This window comes from Typha latifolia, chromosome 1, assembly GCF_019914945.1.
Source record: "Typha latifolia isolate L0001 chromosome 1, TyphaL0001v2, whole genome shotgun sequence".
In the NCBI taxonomy this organism is placed as follows: domain Eukaryota; kingdom Viridiplantae; phylum Streptophyta; class Magnoliopsida; order Poales; family Typhaceae; genus Typha; species Typha latifolia.
Window position 1 is genome coordinate 9,193,763 of NC_133086.1, and position 20,741 is coordinate 9,214,503.

The 20,741-nt window shown below is 34.9% G+C and overlaps 1 protein-coding gene across 5 annotated transcripts; it reads right to left on the bottom strand.

Annotated features, from left to right (window-relative positions):
* Positions 1-4,742: 4,742 nt before the first annotated feature.
* Positions 4,743-19,585, bottom strand: LOC140786886 (uncharacterized). Of its 5 annotated transcripts, none has more exons than XM_073135595.1 (10): positions 19,425-19,585; positions 16,101-16,227; positions 11,685-13,061; positions 11,222-11,582; positions 10,386-10,470; positions 9,810-9,866; positions 8,643-8,702; positions 8,338-8,556; positions 6,671-8,245; positions 4,743-5,625 (listed from the first exon to the last, which is right to left on the bottom strand). In XM_073135595.1, exons 3-10 carry the CDS (start codon positions 13,057-13,059, stop codon positions 5,254-5,256), a joined length of 4,104 nt encoding a protein of 1,367 aa, XP_072991696.1. In that variant the 5' UTR covers positions 13,060-13,061; positions 16,101-16,227; positions 19,425-19,585; the 3' UTR covers positions 4,743-5,253. The 5 variants fall into 5 exon arrangements, with proteins under 5 accessions (XP_072991696.1, XP_072991719.1, XP_072991704.1 ...); XM_073135618.1 differs by having other exon boundaries at positions 11,685-13,064; positions 19,425-19,563; XM_073135603.1 differs by having other exon boundaries at positions 19,256-19,562.
* Positions 19,586-20,741: the final 1,156 nt, after the last annotated feature.

Genomic DNA, 20,741 nt, shown 5'->3' on the forward strand with positions numbered 1-20,741 from the left:
TCGAGTCGAGTCAAATTAGTTACTTAGCTTTATCTTTCTATTTTGAATTTCAAATAAATCGGATAATCCGCATGTGGATCAGATCTGTTAGAGATTTTAGTCATATAAATAGGGGTGGACATTAGTTGATAAGGAGCATTGAATTTAGAGAATCTGAGTTTAGCCCGTTATTATTCTCGTTCTTATCTTTTTATATTAACCGTTGGTTTGTCTTTATCTTTATAGAAGTAGATCATAACTATAGATCCCCTTCAAGCATCCAAACCCTAGCCACCTCCTACCTCCATCAGCCACCCTACTACACAGCCGTCCACCACCACCCTTGGCCTTCCACCACTCTCCGACGACCGCCACAACATTAAAAATTACCATTCTGCCCTCTCTGACCTATCTCCACTATTTTATTTTTATCTTTTCATCCCGACTCTGATTTATGTGAAACTAGAGCCATTAGAACCCTAACTCACGAGCCTCCACCTAAATTTTTATAATCATCCTACGGACGGATCATTCCAGATCTGGTTCGTAATACTCCGATCTCCAAATCTACTCAAACTAAAGCCAAAAGAACCATAACAAGTGATACTACAATATGTAAAATTTTATAATTTTCTTATGAAAGAATCATTTCAGATCTCATTCGAAACACCTTCATATTAACATTGTTATACAGTTAATGCTCAATTAGTAAGAACAATGCATTACATAGTGAATATCATGAGTAAATACTAGTGTTTTATCCTTGTCACTTATAGGAGTAACTGTATATATATACTTCGGTTCTTGTTTCCCGATATTCATAATTGTTGCTTATTTCATCTCATAAGGTATTGTTGTCTTTTGTTTGTTAGACAATAATAAAAGCTAATGAATCTATCATATAATGTCATATAATATGTTCAAGATTTATTATACTAAAAAAATATTTATTGTATTAATGGACTCCCATATTTGTATGCATGTATTAATTTGTGAAGTATCTTCTTTGTAAGATGTTTTTTAAGGTTATTTTATTTTTGGAATATCAATTTAAAAATATTTGTTTATTTATGATTATGAGAAATTTTAGTATAATAACTCAATAAGACATTGCACATAATACTAGTAAGGTGTATATGGTCCATTGCATATCTATGACTTATATAAAAATCTTTTAAAGAGTTTTAGTATAGTTTCTCTTATTAGTATCTCCATAACCACAATATATATATGAGTTTGTCAATTTATTTGTATGTACATTTTATCATAGATTATTTCCAACATTATTTTATTTTACGAAAATTTGCACAAAAACACCTGCATTACTTTTCTGGTTCAAACCCTACATTATATATTTTTCTCCCTAAAAAAGCATGTCTTTTACTTAAGATATACATTTAACACCATATATTTACTATCAACTTAAATCATACTTCTAAAAGTTACTTAATACCCTTGCCATAGATTTGTTAATGTTACATTAACATCAATTATTTAGGTTTTGATGCAATGTTTTTTCTTTAACCTTTTTCACTAGAATTTAACAAGTCTTTCAGCGGAGTGATTTTTATATTACTTTGGTAAGACATGATAAATTTAGAGATACCTAATGAATTAGTAAAAATTACACATCAAGTACACCTATATTTTTTACTTGCAGTTGTAGTGGACACATTTCTATTAGTGCAAAAACTCTATTTCTTTTTGACATCTTTTACATGTAATTGCTTCTTTTTAGTGTGTTTTTCTTGTTATATATGATATCATTGTGGTTGACATATTTCTTTTTAAAATCTTGTCATTTTTATAAATATCTAATGTATTTTAATCATCACAGCAATATGTGACCTTTCCAATTGAGTATAAGCTTGTTAAAAAAATAAATTAGGAAATGAGAGAAAAAAATATTTCTATGGTTTAGAAAGTTTTTTATGACAAAGTTGAGTTATTAGATACAAAACAAAAGGTAGTGTAGGTGACTAGATATAGGTATAAGTATTATCAAAAGACATAATCCAAAGAGAAGATATGATGCATTTCCACTTTAAAAAGACAATTGACTGAATGCACTTATATAAAATAAAACAAAGGAAAAAATAAGGAATGTTTAATTTCTCTTCATGTGAACCTCTAGATTTAGAAGATTTATATGAGTTTAACTCTCCTTTATCCTCTTTTGATTATTTTAAAATAAAGAAAAAGAGTAAAGATGATAATTATGTATGAATATCTTTTTAGAATGATCGAATAGTTTCTATTTAATATGCTGATGAAGGTATTAAATTGTTATGATAGAACTTTTAGAAATATCATATGATGTTGATAAAATCTCATTAATATGTGATTGTTGGACCTCTAATCAAACTACTGATTATATGTTGTTGACAGCATATTACATTGATCTTAATTGGCAGCCACAAACACGCATTAATAGTTTTATTTATTTGAAGTCACCGCATGGTCGTATAATTATTTTTTATTGTCCTTTGTATTGAGAAAAAATTAGGATAAAATAGCTTCTATTATACTAGACAATACTTTAAATAATGATATAGCAGCTAGATGTTTAAGAGCTAATTTCAATTCAAGAGAAAAATTATATTCTAATTGTGATATTTTGCATATATTCTTACTTTGATGATACAAGACAAATTGAAGAAAATTGAGGGAGTGATTGATAATATTAGGGAGATAACGAAATGCTTGAAGAAGTATTCTAACCATTTTATTTAAATATGGTGAAATTGCTTGTGTCTACTACAATAAGAGAATCATATACTAATATTCCTATTAAGTAGAGCTCTACATATATGATATGCTTGGTTCTGCTTTCAATGGTGATTCAATGGTGATTAGAATTGATGTCCATAAAGATGCTAACTACAAATAGCTTCCTATGAGGAAGAATGGTGCAGGTTTGAAAACTTTAGCAAATATTTATAATTATAAATAATATAATTACTAATTTTAGGATCTATATTTTCTATATTCAATCAATTTATTTTAGAAATTATAATGTTAATAGAATATTAATAGAGGAGTCATATTCTTCTCATAAATATATAAAACAATAGTGACAATAATAAGAAATAAGTTCGATATATATTTCGGTGATTATAATATATTGATAGCAATAACATGAGTTTTGAATCTGACTCCGAAATATTAACTCTAGTTTGTTGGGATCTCTTTTCCTAAAATTTGTTTCACAAGTGTGTTATTGATGTTTTTTTGGTTTAATTCAAATTATAGAAGATCTTTACTCTACATTAAATAATTATTGAAGTTATGGGTCTAAATATATAAAGATTTTCATCTTCAAATAACAAGACATAAAAAGAATTACTTTAGAATTTGATGACTTTTTATGATCTATTACTACCACTATACCTCTTAAATGAGAGTTTAGATATATTTGTAAGAGCCAAATAAAATATATGATAACAATTTTGAGATTAGTGAAAAATGAATACATTGAAGTTCTCTATTATATCTAAGATGGCTCATGAAAATATTTTTATACTAATTACTATTGTAACATCATAATCTATCTTTAGTGCCGGAGGGTATTAGATAATTAAATTATGTAAGAGCAATATTTTTATTATGTCAAATTTGTAGATACATTTATATTTATTTGAGTTGTCGGCAGATTCATTCATACATACATATACACACACACACACATATATATATATATATATATATATATATATATATATATGTATAGTTAAATCAATAAATTACAGAAGATTAAATCATACAAAAAAATCAAATTAAAATATAAAGAAAAGAATATTTTAGCTGCAAATTTTATGGACTCATCTAGACAAGACTATAGAAGATCAAAACATAATCATTTAAGAAAACTTAAGTGGCGTCACATAAAATAAGTAGCCTTCGGACGACACTTGTAAAATAACAAAGGAAAAATCACAAATAGTTTTGAAGATTCTTTTAGTGGTTTGTCTTATAACACAAATTATAGATGTTCCTCCTATCTATTTAAGCGACTGAGACCTATTAAAACATTCATCCCAGTGAGAACTCTAAAAATTTCTAGTCATAATTTATAAGAGTTCTCTAGTTTCCTCACAGAGTTAAATTTCTATCTATTGTGAAAAGAGTTTTTACATATATACTGACACAAAAAATCAGAGAGACATACCACAAACTAAAAGCGAAGGCAAACTGATAATGTACACTTAGACGAAGAACTGTCTAGAAGTTTATACTTTTGTTTTCACAAATGATATGATATACATTGATTCAATTTAGGCAGATCTGCATTTTTTTTTCCTTAATGCAGTAGAAGATTTTCCATGATAAAAAATCATATCATCTTGTGTTTCCAAGCTTAATAATTGCCACTAGAAACTTATAAATTCCATAATTGCCTCTTCATTCTTCATAATATCATAATTGACGACCAAAATAATTGAAGTCCTCTAAGAATATTATTCCATTAGTTAAATCTAACTACTTAACATTAAAACTAAATTTATACACAAAATAGACAATTTTGCCTTCGTATAAATTTGTTAAATTATTCTAAAACTATATAACATTATAGTATGAGACAATAACATCTGTAAACGTATTTTAAGATATTTTAGTCATTGACATGCAGATGTTTAACTTTAATATCCTTATGTCAAGAATTCTCTGAATATTGCAACGAATGCAATGACATTTATGATAAATTTCAATAGCAATTATATAAAATAACTTTACAATTTAAATTATAGATAGGTTCAGCGAGATTCAAATCCAAAATCCTCCTCCTCTGCTATATATTACATATTACCAAAATGAAATCTCTTTCTCTTTCTCATTAAGAAAGATATATACATATATATGCATCATCCAGGTATGTTGTCCTGAATGCATAAACAACTCTGAATCCATGGTTAATAAAACAAAAGGCTTAGCTACATAGCTGATACAAGAAGCCCTCATCATTCCTGCAGCCGCATGCACGAAAAGTGCATAATATAACAATTACTGCTTCAACAAATGCCTGCAAAATGATATGTTACAACACTGAGCACTATCACATATAGCTGGCATCGACCTTGTGGGTCAGACTGATACTACTCCGGAACCCGCAGAATGCTCTTGCATACCCTAATTGGTGCCCTCTTATAGGATGTCCCTAAGGAACTGTACCAACCATAATCCAGCTGCGCCATCCTATCACTTGATCTGAATGATTTTAAAGCACGTGATATGGGGAGAAAAGAAAAAATTACAGTGAAATGGCTACAAGAAAAATTAGTTTGAAGTGGGGCGTTTTCTAGGTTTTCTGGATGCAGCAGACTTGCATTCAGTATCTGTTGGCAAGGGAAGCTGCCTGACTCCCAAGGACTGAACTTTAGAGCTTTTTCCTCGTGCCCTGCTAGATTGATGTGGGCGAGAGCGTGCTGCAGTAAGATAAGTTTTACATGAGGTCTCCCTTCTTGTACTTTCCTGCTTTGCTAGTCGAGCTAGCTTCGCACGACAGAGATGCTGCCCTGCCTTTGGTGAATTCTCATAGAGGTCGCCCTCTTTGACTGATACATGCTGGAGTGATCTTGACGCATATGCTTGACTATCATCCTGGCAGCTAACTTGATGTTCCCTCAGAGCAACGAAGGTTGGTATCCCCTATTCATAAAAGTAACTAATGTAAAATGGAGCTTCCATACAACAAATTAAGCACACTCCATATGGAGCACGTAAAGTGTAAACTACCTCAGATTTTTGAATCACAACTCATCGTTGAGGACAAAATTTTAGTTATAAAGGAATTCCCTGAAAGTCAAGTGTTTGAACATCAATCTTGCCGCTTTACTTAGGGTTTCTATCATTTACTAATAGTTCAACTAAGATGCATATTCTAAACTTATGTTCTTCTCTTGACAATATCCCAATTTTCTAATTGTAGTTTATTTCATAAGAAAAATCAAAACTTAACTAGATCTGAGCAGTCTAGCTTTCAATTATTCCTAATATGTCAACAAGACAAAGTCCCTCTCCCTTCCTCCCACTTACTCCTGTTAGACATTCTACTCAATCCTCGCTTTGTTGCTTATACTCAAATCTTGACATTTACATGGGGATTTCCTTGAATGAGGTGAACCAGAATTTTGGTGCAGAAAAGAATTACATCATGCTTCAGTGATCACCAATGACCTTCCATTCTTGTTCCATGGTAACAAATCTAGAGTTGCTACTAGAGGACTTTGGGCACGGACATGCATCTAATGTGCACACAGACAATTACAAGTCGTGCATGTTCAAGTGAGACCCATTTGCCTGTAGTGAGCAAAGCAATCAAGTGTCTAATATCAAACCTGACATTGTTAAGCTAGTCCAGTAACTAATTTTATATTTTTGTGCAATAAAATGACTGCATAAAAGTTGCTCATATTTAGAATGGGACCCAGAGTACATCCAAATTCCAACATGAGAAGCAACATATGTACACTATGTATTAACAGAACTACCTACTATGATCTTACAAGAAGGATAACTTCGTAATAAAAAGGAAGCGGTACTCCTACCTTTTCTTTACCAATAAATATCTCTATGCATCAACCATGCAATTAAGAAACGGTACTCCTACCTTTTCTTTACCAATAAATATCTCTATGCATCAACCATGCAATTAAGAGATAGCCCAAGCACAAGATGCAAGATTAAAGATTACCTCATTTTGAGTGTCAGAAGGTTGTACACCTTCCAATTCATCGTCTTCTGAATCATCCATTTCCTCATGTTCAAACTCTACATGAACACTATCTTCATCAGAATCACTTAATTCTTCATGTTCCATAACAATACCTGGTATAGACTCCTCATGAGACTCTTCTGTGCATTGGTGAGGACAACCATTTCTAGACTCTAGCTTTTCTACAAGATTAACATCTTCCACCCTGCATGACTGGACAGATGAGCAGCTCGATATTGGAAAGTCAAAAGGCTTATCTTTACAGCAAAGAGATGGCTTGTCAGAATGTCTGCCTTTCTTCAACACTCTTTGCTCCAAACAGGAAGCTGACTCAACATATTGATGCTCACTTGTACCTCTGCAACCCAATTTTCCATTTCCATTGCCAATCGCATAATACAAACGAATGTCCAAGTCAAGACCATTTTCCTTCTCCTTGTGGCATGTAGGTGCACCATCGGTTGCCAATTGACCATCATCTACCAGAGATTCTCTTAAGGTATAATCAAATTTGTTGAGGAATTGATGACAGTCGCTTTCCCTTCTGAACTCACCAGCAATCATAATGTTGGGGGACAATGAAGTAGCACCTCCACTCGCATTTTCAGTTCTTCGCAATAGAGGATGAAAGTCAATAGTATGCATATCACCAGGAGCTTCCTTTGTCTGAGAAGCAGTGTTGATATCATCACTTCTTCTATCAACCTGAACTTTACTTCGCGTAAGAAAATTGTACCCGCTGGAAATGTTGGTGAGACCAGTTGAGTAGTATGACGAAAATTGATCCTCATGCAACTGGAATAATAAAGGATGCATCTGAAATTCTGACTCAGTGGAATTTTCTTTCGCTCTACTTTTAGGGACATCTCCATCTTGCTGCAAAATAACTTCAGCACCATTATCTGAGAATAACTTTAATTGTTTTCCAGGGCTTACTCTATGGATGTCTTCTGTAATGGCCCGAGGAAGCACTGAAGCATTATCTTTTGGTACATTGTTGTTGATATTAGAATAAGATGGTGAGGGATGGAGGCCTTGAAAAGCCGACTGGGATATCACACGCACAGAGGGTGGAAGGTTTACTGGAGGCAAGTCAGGGGCCAACTTGACTACTCGGGCACCTTTACGTTTATGTGCTTGGGAAGGCAGAGAGACTAAGCGACTTCCCGCAGGACTTGACTTTGCATTTGAAGATGAGTTATTGTGAGAAACAGCATAAGATGTACAATATCTGACACGAGTACAATTAGATAAAACGTTTGTGTTTTCTATATGCTTTGAACAACTTGCCACGTTCAGTGTTCCTCCATTTTCTTGCTGTAAGTCACCACATTCATTTGTACTTGCAGAAGACTTTTCACTAGAACAAATACCATCTGGACGCATCATTAGAACAGGTTGCATATTATTCCTGGTAATACTTGAGAGAGACATATCATATGGGAAATAAATGGAGCTCCTATGTTCTGAATCTGCCAAAAATGCTTCGTGAACGTAAGCTTCATCCTCCTTACTCTCCATTTCATCTGCACTGTTAGCTCTTCCATTGTCGACCTGGTAATCAATCATGCATAAAAAAAAAATTAATTAAGGATACTTACTTGCCTACATGAATTACTGTCTACAACTGGTTCTGATAAACTAACCTCCTCTCCATGTGTTGCTAGCGTATCACCAATTGAAGCTTTCATTTTTCTTCGTTTTGCCTCGTATAATCGCCTTTTCTCTTTACCAGCTTCACTTTTACTGTAAGATTTCTGGGTACCGGTGGCAATTCTCCACTGACGTGGCAGTAACAATGGATCTCTATGCGGAACAAAAAACTTCCAAACTGATAACCAATCATGTTTAAATAACTTAAGTCCCTGGATTCAAAAAGTATAATATGATGAGCTCATGGCGTATCAATTGGCCACATCAATTCAAAGTGCATGAAATCATATTTACTCACCTCATATATGCGTGCCTTTTCATCTGTAGTAAGTGGAGAGGTCTTCATTCGTCGCACAGCCTGCATTAATTAAGACATGAAAGTCTTTTGCATAAAGGAGAATCTGAAATTGAAGTGTATGTAATTCATTCGCATAACAGAAAAGAGGTTGATGGAAATGAGTAAGCTATCTTTGAGTTTCAGACTTTCATTCCATTACTCTCATCTTTCCATTAAGATTTAAACAAGAGGAATTCTGAATTCATAGGTCAGATAAAGGAGAAGACTCAGAAGAGTAAATCTGCACAAACATGAAAGGAAAAAAAAATAAAGGTAAAAAGGGCTTGAAGGACAACCAAAGGATACTGAAAGATTTAAGTATATTTTTCATATCGGTACTAATGAAAGGAACACCAAAGGAATTAGGAAAGAAACAGGGAGGTACTTCACATCTCTGACAATAAGAAAGATGATAAAGAAAATTGAAATGTTTCAAAATGCATCTTTCTTGGTTTATTCATTCCATGGATTGAAGTATCGGCCAATCCCGATTTGTATTGCCGAAACAAATCGGTCGACTTCTGATCTAAAAATCGTCCAGAAGGGAAGGCCGATACAGCCAATATGTATCGTTGTTTCAAGCATATTTAGAATCTTGGTTCATTCTATTTCTTTACAGGGTTAATGTATCAATGGTTATAAACTTCGATGAAGGGTGATGCTCACTTCAAAGCACTTCATAGTAAATAAGCTTAGATATGATTTATCTTCTCTTGCGAATGAGACAGGGTGAGACAGGGCCACACGAGAAAGCAGTCAAGCTCAAATATTGGTGTAAGGATTATCCTAGGAACTACTACATGTAAGCTGCTTCAAATTCCTAGATACCACCTGCAAGTGGCTATCATATCTTGAAGCTGGAGCAAACATAGTTTACTATCCAGGTCCCTTAAGACATTCTACAATCTCTCTTTTCCTTTTCCTTCTTTTTCATACAACTGTTAACCAGTTGCCTTGCCTTGATATTTAAACTGGTAACCTGCTCCTCTTTATAACCGTGGGAGATCATTGAAATAAAACAATTATGCTAACAGAAGGACTTGAAAGAAAAGAATTTACTATCAAAGAAATAGGGAGAAGAATTTACATTCATTTACTCACTGCCACTGAAAGTTTACAAATGCCTACCTTAATTGGATTCTCAGGAGCTTTGGAAGAGCTTCGGTTTTTCTGCCTGATAAAAATCTAAATTAAAGAAAGACATGTCATCAAATCAGTATACAGAGTCAGATGAATTGTCGCATTAAGAATGTTGCACGACAATGAAAATAAGATCCCTAAGAGCAATAGTAGGCATATATAGATCCAACCATTAGTTTCCAGTTCAAAACATAATAATCATGTCAAATGTGCATCCCATAGTACAAAAGAAGTTCATATATCTAAATGCTAAAGTTTATTTAGTGAAAGCTGAGTAATAAAGCCCACAAAAGTTGACTCCAAGAAATTTATTCTAGGGAATCATTTAGAAAATTGACCTTGGGAAGAAAGAAAAGTACACTACAAGGTAAGAATTCCACTAAACAGAAATTTACTAAGACAAACAAAATCAATCATAAGATGTAAATAGTATAATAAAAATGAGAAAGATAAAAAGAATTCCAAAAAGCTAAAACTAATGCCTATAGGAAACCAAAACAGAAGAGTAGTGCAAGATAGAGTAAGTTATTATTTTATGATCATTATACAGAAGTAAACAATAACCTGATGCTTGGATTTACAAGGAAGAAAGTGCTTCTGAATTGAACCCCAGTCATTGTTATACTTCATTAGTCCCATTGCTAATAATCTGCAAGGATCACAATATAAAAAAATATGTAATCATTAATCAAGTTTGAATTTAACATTTTCACTAGATAAAAGTATATCAGCAGTAGCAACGAAGCCATCTCGAATACTAATGTATGATATCTAACTAATTTATACAAGCCCGAGATTACTCTCCAATGAGAACACAATCATAAAAGCACAATGTAGTCAGTGCAGAAAGTTTTGCTGACAGTCATTCTGTACATTGTCAACTATGGCAAGATATAAAACATGACATACTAAAGGGCTGCACTTAGTCTAATGGCACCTTACACCTATGGACCACAAGTTGAAGCCATGGAAATGGCGCTTCAGCAATATTCATAAGGTTGGATGTGTTTCGCAGTCCTCATATCCTTAGTTCCTGGGAGCCTTGTGCAGCTGGATGACTGTTTGAAAATAATAACAGTTCTACTAAAGATAAGAATACTTATATTTATCATTCCAATCTTATAATGAATATAATATAAGCTGCAGAATGAAATATGCATTTTTCTGTAAACAAGAGTACCATATTTGAGAACTTACAAGTAGGCAATCATACTAAGGTATGGATACTAATGTTTTGTACCAGCTATCATAACATTAAAAAAAGGTATAAGATGTAAAATAATGCTTGTTATATAATAAGTAGACAAACAATGGAAAGAACTAGAAAGGAAAAATAATGAAATATCAGAAACTATATTTTGTCAAGGAATATCAATGACAGGAAGATTTAGGTAACACACCCATCCTCTGCATCAGTAAAAAGCACACGGTTGGCAACAGCAGGTACAGGAGGCTTATGAGGAAACAGTGCTGCATTAAACAATGGAAAGAACCTCTGCGCTAATCTTGCAATATCCACTGGAACAAGAGCAACAGATTGCTTCTTGGTGCTTTCTACAAGGGTAGCAGCTAAGGACTTTTTAGGCTGCAGTTGACTAGGTGAGAGCGGTGAAGCTGTACAAGAGGCATTAGATCCACCAACAAGTATAGCATCAGTTTCCATATGGCAATCTACTATTGGCAAAGGGAAAAGAGGTTCTCTTTTCAAGTGACTTTTGTCAGCTGAAATCTCCAAATGACTTTGTCTATATCTCAAAGCACCTGACAAATCATTTGGTATAATTTTATGATGGCAAAAACAAAACTATCAGAATAAGCATCAAAACTGCAAACAATTATATAAATGTATACATAATCACCTACTAGCTATAACATCAGTCATGTAACTCTTTGTTAACCGAAGTGGCTCAACATCAAGAATCGACAGGACGGGGTTATCAATAAATGGCATCCAGCGTGAAGACTCGTCACTCTGATTATAACTGGAATTGATTGTAGAATACAGATGTGGTATCCCAAAACAAAACTCAGGATATGAAACTTTTCTCCAGGTCAGTGCTTCTTCACGTCTAGTAACCATCTCTGTTATCATCTTCTGGACTTCAACCGCGACTTGCTGGCGTGATGGATCAAGAACACAAACAGAGAAGACTTGAACTAGAAGTTGAACATGCTCATGTATTAGGCAATACAAATGGCCTATTTGCTGAGCTGTGAAACCGTTCACTAATTCTGCTCCAGACAAAGATGATGAACAAGAAGAAAAACTTTTAGGAGAATAATACTGCCACCCACAGGCTGGGACAGGAGTTACTTGGGCATGTGAAACATATGGCAGTATAGGACGCAATGGCAATTTTGGTTGCCCTAAACAATATTTCTTCTTTTCAGCCGACTCCTTTTGACGTTTCTTCTGCCTAGTCTCAGGCCTATGAGCATCTTCCTCCTTGTCATCTACAGCTTTGTAGCTTTCAGTATTTTCATCTGCATCACTTTCTAGTGCCTCCTCTATTTCAATCTCAAAGTCAGCATCATTCTCATCTTCATCCAGATTTTCATCCCCCTGACCAATCAGTGTGTCATCACCAGCTCCTTCCAGTAGAACAGCGGCAAGAAATTTGCGATATTCTTCTTCTTCATCAACATTTTGTAGGTCACAATCATCATCAGATTCCTGAAGAAAGGTTTCCAATTCCTCAAGTGTATAATTCGCAAGAGAATGGCGGGCTCGCGTACGTCTGCAGATGGCATCCTCATCACTTATTTCTATGGCTGTCCTCTGGGTATTCATATCTTTCAAAGAACCACTAGTCTGCCCCAGCTCTTCTTCAAAGCTATTGCCTGCATTGCTTCCATTATAAGATGGAAGCTGCTTGTTGCAACTTCCAGAATAAGTCAATTCTTCACACTGCTGAACAGATGGCTTTGCCTCTGACGTCCTTTGATGATTTTTCAGATTAGCTTCATTACCAACACCGCCTCCAGATGCTATTCTATTTTGCATCAAACTATTCTCATTCTCCTTTGCGGTACCAGGACCAAGGCATAGTGCATGATCAATTTGCCTAGATGATGCATTACCATCTTGTCGATCTGAAGAGCTTGTTTTAACGTTATGTACACAAGAACTTGGATCTTCATTTTCTGAAGTCAGACTTGATGAGGCATCGGAAGGAGTTTCCTCTCTCAAAAAGGGATTGAAGTCCAAGTCCTCTTCCTCTTCATCTTCAACTTCCATACCTACTAGATGGCCGGATAATAAGTTGGAAAGAGAATAAGCAATTCACTACTAAGAATAGTGGGTTGTTGACCTCCTTATAAAGGAAAAAAAGGAAAAAAGAAAAAGAGGTTGAGATAGTTTAAGCAGAAATGCATTTCACTGTTGCAACAAAACAACAATGAATTGATAAAGCTCGTGATTTTATGTCCTCAACTATTATGATATAACATAGTAACAGAAAATATAACAATAACAACCCAAAATTTGCTACCGCTTCGATGTGGCGAGATCAAGTAACCTCCTCCCAAGTGCTAAAGGCCGCCCTTTATTATTCTCCAAGTCCAACACCAAGAGTCCATGGACGGGTTCTGTTCTCGGAAGCAGCCCAAGAGAGCAGCTTTGTAGTCGTCTGAAAAAGAAGGAATCTAGGGGAGTAGAAGCAAAAGGGAAGAAAGGAACAGGGTTAGGGTTAGGCTTAGTTAGGGCAGGAATGATCATCGAACAGGCGGGACTAGGCTAATCTTGTCAACCGAACTGGGCTCTGTTAGTAGCCCAGCACGGGAGCCACTTAGGCTAGGCTAGAATGGTCCAGCATGTTACTACTCACAAGCCCATAAGATGACGGGCTTAGGCCAGGTGTAACAGGCCTAACCAGACTGCGCTCCTATCATAAGCATTTTTCTTGTCTAAGTTTCAGAATCATAAAAGGTTCATCCTTATTCTCCACATAGATAGAATGATCTACCTCTTGTGGCAAGATAGTATTATTGATTATGGATCTACTTGCCACGAAAGTAGATTGCTTAGTGCTGGCTAGGCTATCAATAGAGGACCAACATCTTAGCCACCGGTTAGTAAATAATATTGCACAAAGAAATAGGCCAAAAATCATTATATTGCTTAATTTTTTATAATTGCACTTACATACACTTGGTATGAGTGTTGAAGTTGTGCAAAATATTTGATAACAAATAAAATTTGTGTTATGCTCTGCTAGATGTGTAATTGTTATGGTTAGACATTTTGTAATCTAAGAAATTCTATTTTATCACAAATTATCAAAGGGGAAGAATGCCAGGTTTTATTTGTACTCACATAATTAGCAAATTGTGTTTCTAAACAAAATTTTATTAATATAATGTGTTTAGATTTTATGTATGAGCATATGCAAAAATTATGACAAGTGACAAGATATTGATAAAGAATATTGAAGTGGAAGATTAATTTTGAAGTCCAGAAATTTATATATACAAGTGATTTGAAGATATAAAATTAAAAAATTTTAAGTTTCAAATGATTCCAAATCAAAGTGTTCTAACGATTTAAAGTCGTCATTGAAATGCCTAAACAGTATCTTGACGATCGGAGTAGTATGAAAGGATACCCAAAGACACTAGAACAACCACTTTGCATTATAGGCCGCTCAGTTGTCGTTCGAACACTTTCGACAAAGAACATGAAACAAGGTATTCAAATGGATTTTTTGCGCATTCGAATGGATTTTTCGAGCATTCGAACGCTCGAGCCAGAATTGAATAATTTCTGTCTGACTTAAATTAGTTTTTTGGTCTTTTCTCTACACATATATATACCAAACAACCCCAAGTCGAGGGGGCACACTAATTGAAGAGATTTGAAACCCTAGAAGAGTTTTGACAAAGCATTTGTAACGATCAAAAAATTAGAGAGACTAAATTCATTGAAGATTTCTAATTTATTGTAGCTACTTTCTTCCTTGGAGCGCGTTACTATCTCGAGGGCCATTGAGATAAGCCGTTCAATCTCGAGGGTCACTAAGATTGAGATTGGTGGATCAACCACTTAAAGTAATTCATTTCGAGTTCTAGCGAGCAAGAGAACTTTAGAAATAGTTGTGAGACTCAGCGAAGGTCTATAAGTAGTTTTTATTTTTGCACATTATTAGTGGTCATCCTAGTGAAACAGATCCATTGGCTTTAGCCAAGTTTAGGATTTTCCATGTAAAAATTATTTGTGTTTGCTTTGGTCTCTATTTTTTATTATTTTTTATATTTATATTTTCACAAAAGGCCGTTATCTCTTAGATTAGGATTAGCCTAAAATTTTTAATTAATAATAGAAAATTTTAAAACTATATCCTAGCTAAATGGATATGAATAGTTTTTAGATACGGATTGAATAATTTTCCAATACTGATCAGATCTCAAATGAATACAAATTGGATCTTAAACAAATTATAACCTTTATTTTAGATACAATTAACACAAAATACTAAGAGTTCCAAAAAAAAGTGTCGCCCTCTGCATATAGGTTATCAGAAGTTCAATAGATAGCCGAAAGAACTAGGATGTTTTCAAAAGTGCTGAAACTATTTTAAGATGGATCAATAGTTCCATCTTAGTAAATGCTCAACAAACTTAGATGGAACAATGGTTCCATCTCAGTAATACTGAATAAAAATAAGATAATTATTTTAACCTCAAGATTCATCAAAGCCTGAAGTCAATTAGCTAGTTTATAAGTAACGACCTTAGATATAAACTACTGATATTAAGACTGGAAATCGAGATAATTTAAATATAAACTGCTGATATTAAGACTGAAATCGAGATAATTTAACTTAAATCAAGATAGTAATTTATTGTTATAAAAAGCAATTCATCTTTAATCCATTGAAGCAATGAATTGTAAGCTGGGTAACTGATAACAAGAAGCATGTCCCATCAATAAAATCTATGTCCAAACATTTCAGGTTCAATCATCAATTTTCCCAGAGTAACTGGCCCAAAGCCTTTCAACAACTTCTTTAATCTACTTAAGGTGAATCATAAATATTAGCAGCCTTCACCTTCTGAAGTGTAACATACATAATTACATTCCCAGCTACTTTGGCTATATACCAAGTTTCTTAAAATCCACGGCTGAAACAAAAAATGCCATATGGCAATCATTATAATTAAGCATATAAAATGCCTTCGTAGTTGCAAGCAAACGAGAAGTATCCTATAACTTTAACAACTAGATAATTCGAAGTCTATACCATGAATCCTCGAAAAATAAGAGGTGTTGTGGTGCAATACCTTCCTCTAGTTACCGGTGAGCTTGGTGACGACGAGGTCGAGGAGGGAGGAGGCTTGTTGACGATGAGGTCAAGGAGAGAGGAGGCGGAGCTTGGTGATGCGACGGAGAGTGGAGATGGCAGCACAGCTGATGCAAATCTAGTATGAATGCAATGTTTGGAGAACAATCGACCCAAACAAATAACTAAAGTAAAATATAGTAAGCAATAACTGATAAGAAATTAATTGATTAAAAGTATCACTACTAGATAGAAAGAGAGAAAACTACTCAGATAAGACAGTAGCTTCCTCAACTCTCAAATAGGTACATTGATAGTAGAAAGGCCTAAAATATAGTGTAAGGGAAGACTTTAGAGTTTAGGTTTACCAATAAATTGAATAGTAGTGCTTTTACTTTGAAATCAAGTCCTCATCTTCACAATAATATAATAATAAAACTCTTATTTCTCCACTCCGAATATATCATGCCACCCCATAGATGGGATGTTATATCTTTTCTTTTGGAGAATATGACATTTGTTCGAACCCTTAATCACATATATTAATTTCGTAACAAACATGAGATTTATGTGAGACCCACAAAATAACTAATTGAATTTCATTTTTATGTCCTTGAAGCAAATGCACCCTAAGACTTTTAAATTAGGAGAAGGGCTTATATTCTCTCTTCTCACTCATGTCCACAATAACATTAAAATAACCAACTAAAAGGCACGAATACCAGTAATAATTAGTCAACTAAGCTCATGCCATAATTTTTTTCTAACAAAAGTTTAAAAAAAGAGTAATGCACATCTCCTTCTAGATCATCAAGATTCCCCTTAATCATCCTCTACTTGAAATGGCTTCCACTTTGTAACTTTGACCCATTCTACAAGTAGTAGAGATCACCTTAGTAGCTTCTATTTTTGTTTCTAGTAAAATAAATAAAGAACTTAATTCTTTACATTAGATCATCACATCTTTTTGGATGCCTCTCGCTAATTCCAAATAATGAACAACATAAATTATACAACCATACCTCCACTCTTTTGCGGCTGCTTTCATATAATGCCTTTGCCTAACGGCCATGTGCACACGTCCACACACTTATACGGCACACGCCTATACATGGCGTGACGGATGAGATAGTGATATAAGATAAACATGTACTCAAGATGGTCCATCCCATAGATAAATCATGCTATTATCCAAATAAACACTTTTAACATATTAATATCAAAGTGATACACTTAGTTAGAGTATTTTCTTATTGAATTAATTATTTATTTTTATTAAAATAAATTTTCTGTAGGTCGCGTTCGAACGGGGTTGGGGGCACGTTCAAATGCATTTGCAAATTACTGCATCAGGTTTGCAAATACAGATAACATGAAATGAGCGTTCGAACGCGGTGGGGAACGCCTTTTGTGCGTTCGAGCGCGATCGGGTGCGTTCGAACGCGGTCGGCGAGAATCTTTTAGAATTAGGGTTAATAATTATTATTTTGGCTTGTTAGCCAGCCTCTATAAAGGTGTGGATGGCAGCTAAAATTATTATGCTATTGAATTATTGGTTTCTTGCCTCATATCTTCTCTCTATCTCCCTCGTCTATCGAGTCATCCCTCTTCTTTGGAATCTCGACCACTTCTTCCCCTTCGTTTTTACCCCTTAAACCATATCAACAATCCACCATCATCTTCATTATCAACCATAACCCTAACATCCACTCCACCCGTCACCACCACCATTATATGCACTAAATCATAAATTCGTCTCCGTTGCAGTTCGAATCTACGAAGGGCATAATACGAAAAATGTAGATTAGGGAGTTACGAATCGATTCCACTTGGGTTTATAATTTTCTAACTACTAGAGAATATTTGGTGAATATTTTCCATCGATTGCGCGGATTACTTCCTGCAACAAATCTAAATCTTGAAAGAATTGTTTCGTAGCCTATCATTAGTATCAGAGCCTATCAATTAGGTACCGTATAACCTATCATTGGAATCAGAGCTAAGTTAACCTCAGATCTCCATTAATGGTTGAAACAAAGAAGATGACATCGACAAGGAGACCAATGGAACACCAACAAGGAAATACTCAATCCACGATAATCCTAACCATAAGGCCGATTACTTTGGAGCGACAACGGCAGGACTAAATCAACCAACGTCCATAGGTGTGAACATGGGCTTGGCGGATAAACTTTGAGTCATGTTCCAAACATTGCTGCATAGAGTTGACGTAATACAGAATGTTCATAATGCTTCAAAGGAATATGTCATGAACCGATCAGCTTCGTCATCTCCTCGACAAAGATCGGTGCCTCAAGAAGGACTAGTGGTGGGATCACACCGAACCGATACCCCATAGGTCCAAGTGCGACATGTTAATATCAATGATCCTCTTTTACCTATTCCTACAAATCATCCCCCACCTTCGATACACAACCCAAGACCAGCGGTGGTGGAACCCAAGAGGCGTGAAGCACCGGTACGCTTAGTTGATGAAGAGAATTAGCACTCAGATGATGATGTTGACCCCTTCGGAGATGGTGATGAACGTGCTCAAGTATTTAGAGAGAGATTAATAAGCACAAAGATTTAGACCTAAACAAAGAATCTTGCGCAAACCTCTCTCAGGTTAATCTCTTAGAAAATCTCTCATTACCAAGTCAATAGCAAAACGTAAACTTTCTATTGTTATTTCGTGAAAGAAACTTCATGGCTGATCCTCAATGCCACAGGTTTAACAAATTATATTCTGAATGTTTTGAGACTCACTACGAAATGGTCATGTCAACGAAATAATTAGCATCACACTAAATAATATCAAAAAAAGAGCGTCATATTGCACAAAACTCCTACCAACTCGAGCTCTGAGAAAAGAAAATATCTGCAGCCTATTTTCTCCATGAATGTTTTCTCTTTATCAGTACAGAAAATTACATTTTGCACATCTTAGGATACTAACAAAGGGCAGCTTATTATCACGATCTCAATACATAAAAATTAGCAAGTTTCTATGTTTCAGTTTTGGTATCGGTACCGGCATCGGGCCATTTTTAAAAAATTATGTAAAATTATAAAATTATTAAAAACAAAAATACAGAAAAACCCTAAAAAAATTCAAAAACGATGATAGAAAAATAGGAGAAAAATATATGTTACTTTCTCCCTCTCTTCCACTCTTCCTCTCTCGTCTCTCTTCATCTTTGATTATTTGCTGCAGCAGCAGCTCTCCACCTCTTACGCTGCTGCTGCAGCAAAGAAAAAGAGAGAGGGAGAGAGACGGAAAATAAAGCCAAACAAAGGAAAAGGAGAGAAAAGAGAGACTCACGGAGCTCCCGTTTCCGAGGTTCCCTTCGCCGAAGGTCGCCGTCGTCGGAAATTTCCTCGCCGGGGGTCGCCGCTGCCGGAACGGAAGAGAGCGATTACGTAGGGAGAACTCGCGCGGGGAAGAGAGATTAGGGTTGGGAAAGAGAAGAAGCCATAGAACGCGAATGAAGTCGGTCAGTTTCGAATCCGGGTCGGAGCTTACCTGAAATTTACCGGATCCGGCCGATTAACCTAATAATTTGTTTCGGAATAAAAACAGAGGAATTATAGTTTACTCCGCATGTTTAAGCCTAAAATACAAATAAAAATGAAGGGTTGAGTTATAAAATTCTTAAAAATTAGGTTGTGAATCACTCACGATATAGGAAAAATATAAGGTATAATTTATAAAATTCTCATTTAGCTAATTATAATTATGTTACTAGGATCTCTAATTAGTCTTTTATTCTTATTAAAGAATGATTAGAGAAAATTGTATAGAAGGAAAAAAAAAAGTAGCAAAACGGGCAGGCCTAGTTGCGGGCCAAATGGGTGCGTTTCCAAGCCAGGTCGGGTGAGCAAAGGGCCGGCCCATGCCGCCCATGGGTAGTTCGGGCTCAGGCCGGATCGGGCCTAAACCTAGTCCGGACCGGGCCTAAACCTAGTCCGGACCGGGCCTAAATCGGGTTTGGGCCGGGTACAGGCGAGCTGGGCCATTTGATTAAGTCTAGTCTCTTCTCTCCATTCTTATATTGTTTTATCAGTATTTAATGAGTACTAAATGTCAGAAGAGCAAACTTAAAATAAAGGAAGAAAAAAATAATGTATCACTTACAAAGAAAACTGAAAATGAGTCTGAGTGACAAAATTAAAAATCAATTGTATTTTTATTGCAAATTACCATTATAGCTTATGCTCATCTAGAATCGAACCTTATCATAAGGATAGTGCTTGAATGCTGCCCAGAGTTGATCAAACAAATAAATGGGGGATGTGGATTCAGCAAAATTAATAGCAACCAGTCCAAATAAATTTTACTGGCACACTAACTCCACTTGTTACAACAGTAGCATTGGATCCTCTATTGCTAATTAAAGCCACAAAAGAGGAGAAAAACAAAATAAAAGAATGAGCAAAGTAAAATAAGAGAAGAGACATAAAATTTTAAGTGGTTAATTAAAAAAAATTCCAATATTTATGGGGAGATAGTTGGAAGCTTTCAATATGTAGTAGAAGAAGAAGAATACAAGCAAGAGACCATGTCTCTACTCTCATCTACTGCAATCTTTTTTCCACAAATTGTCTTTATATGTTGTAGCCTTACATGGAAAATATAGAG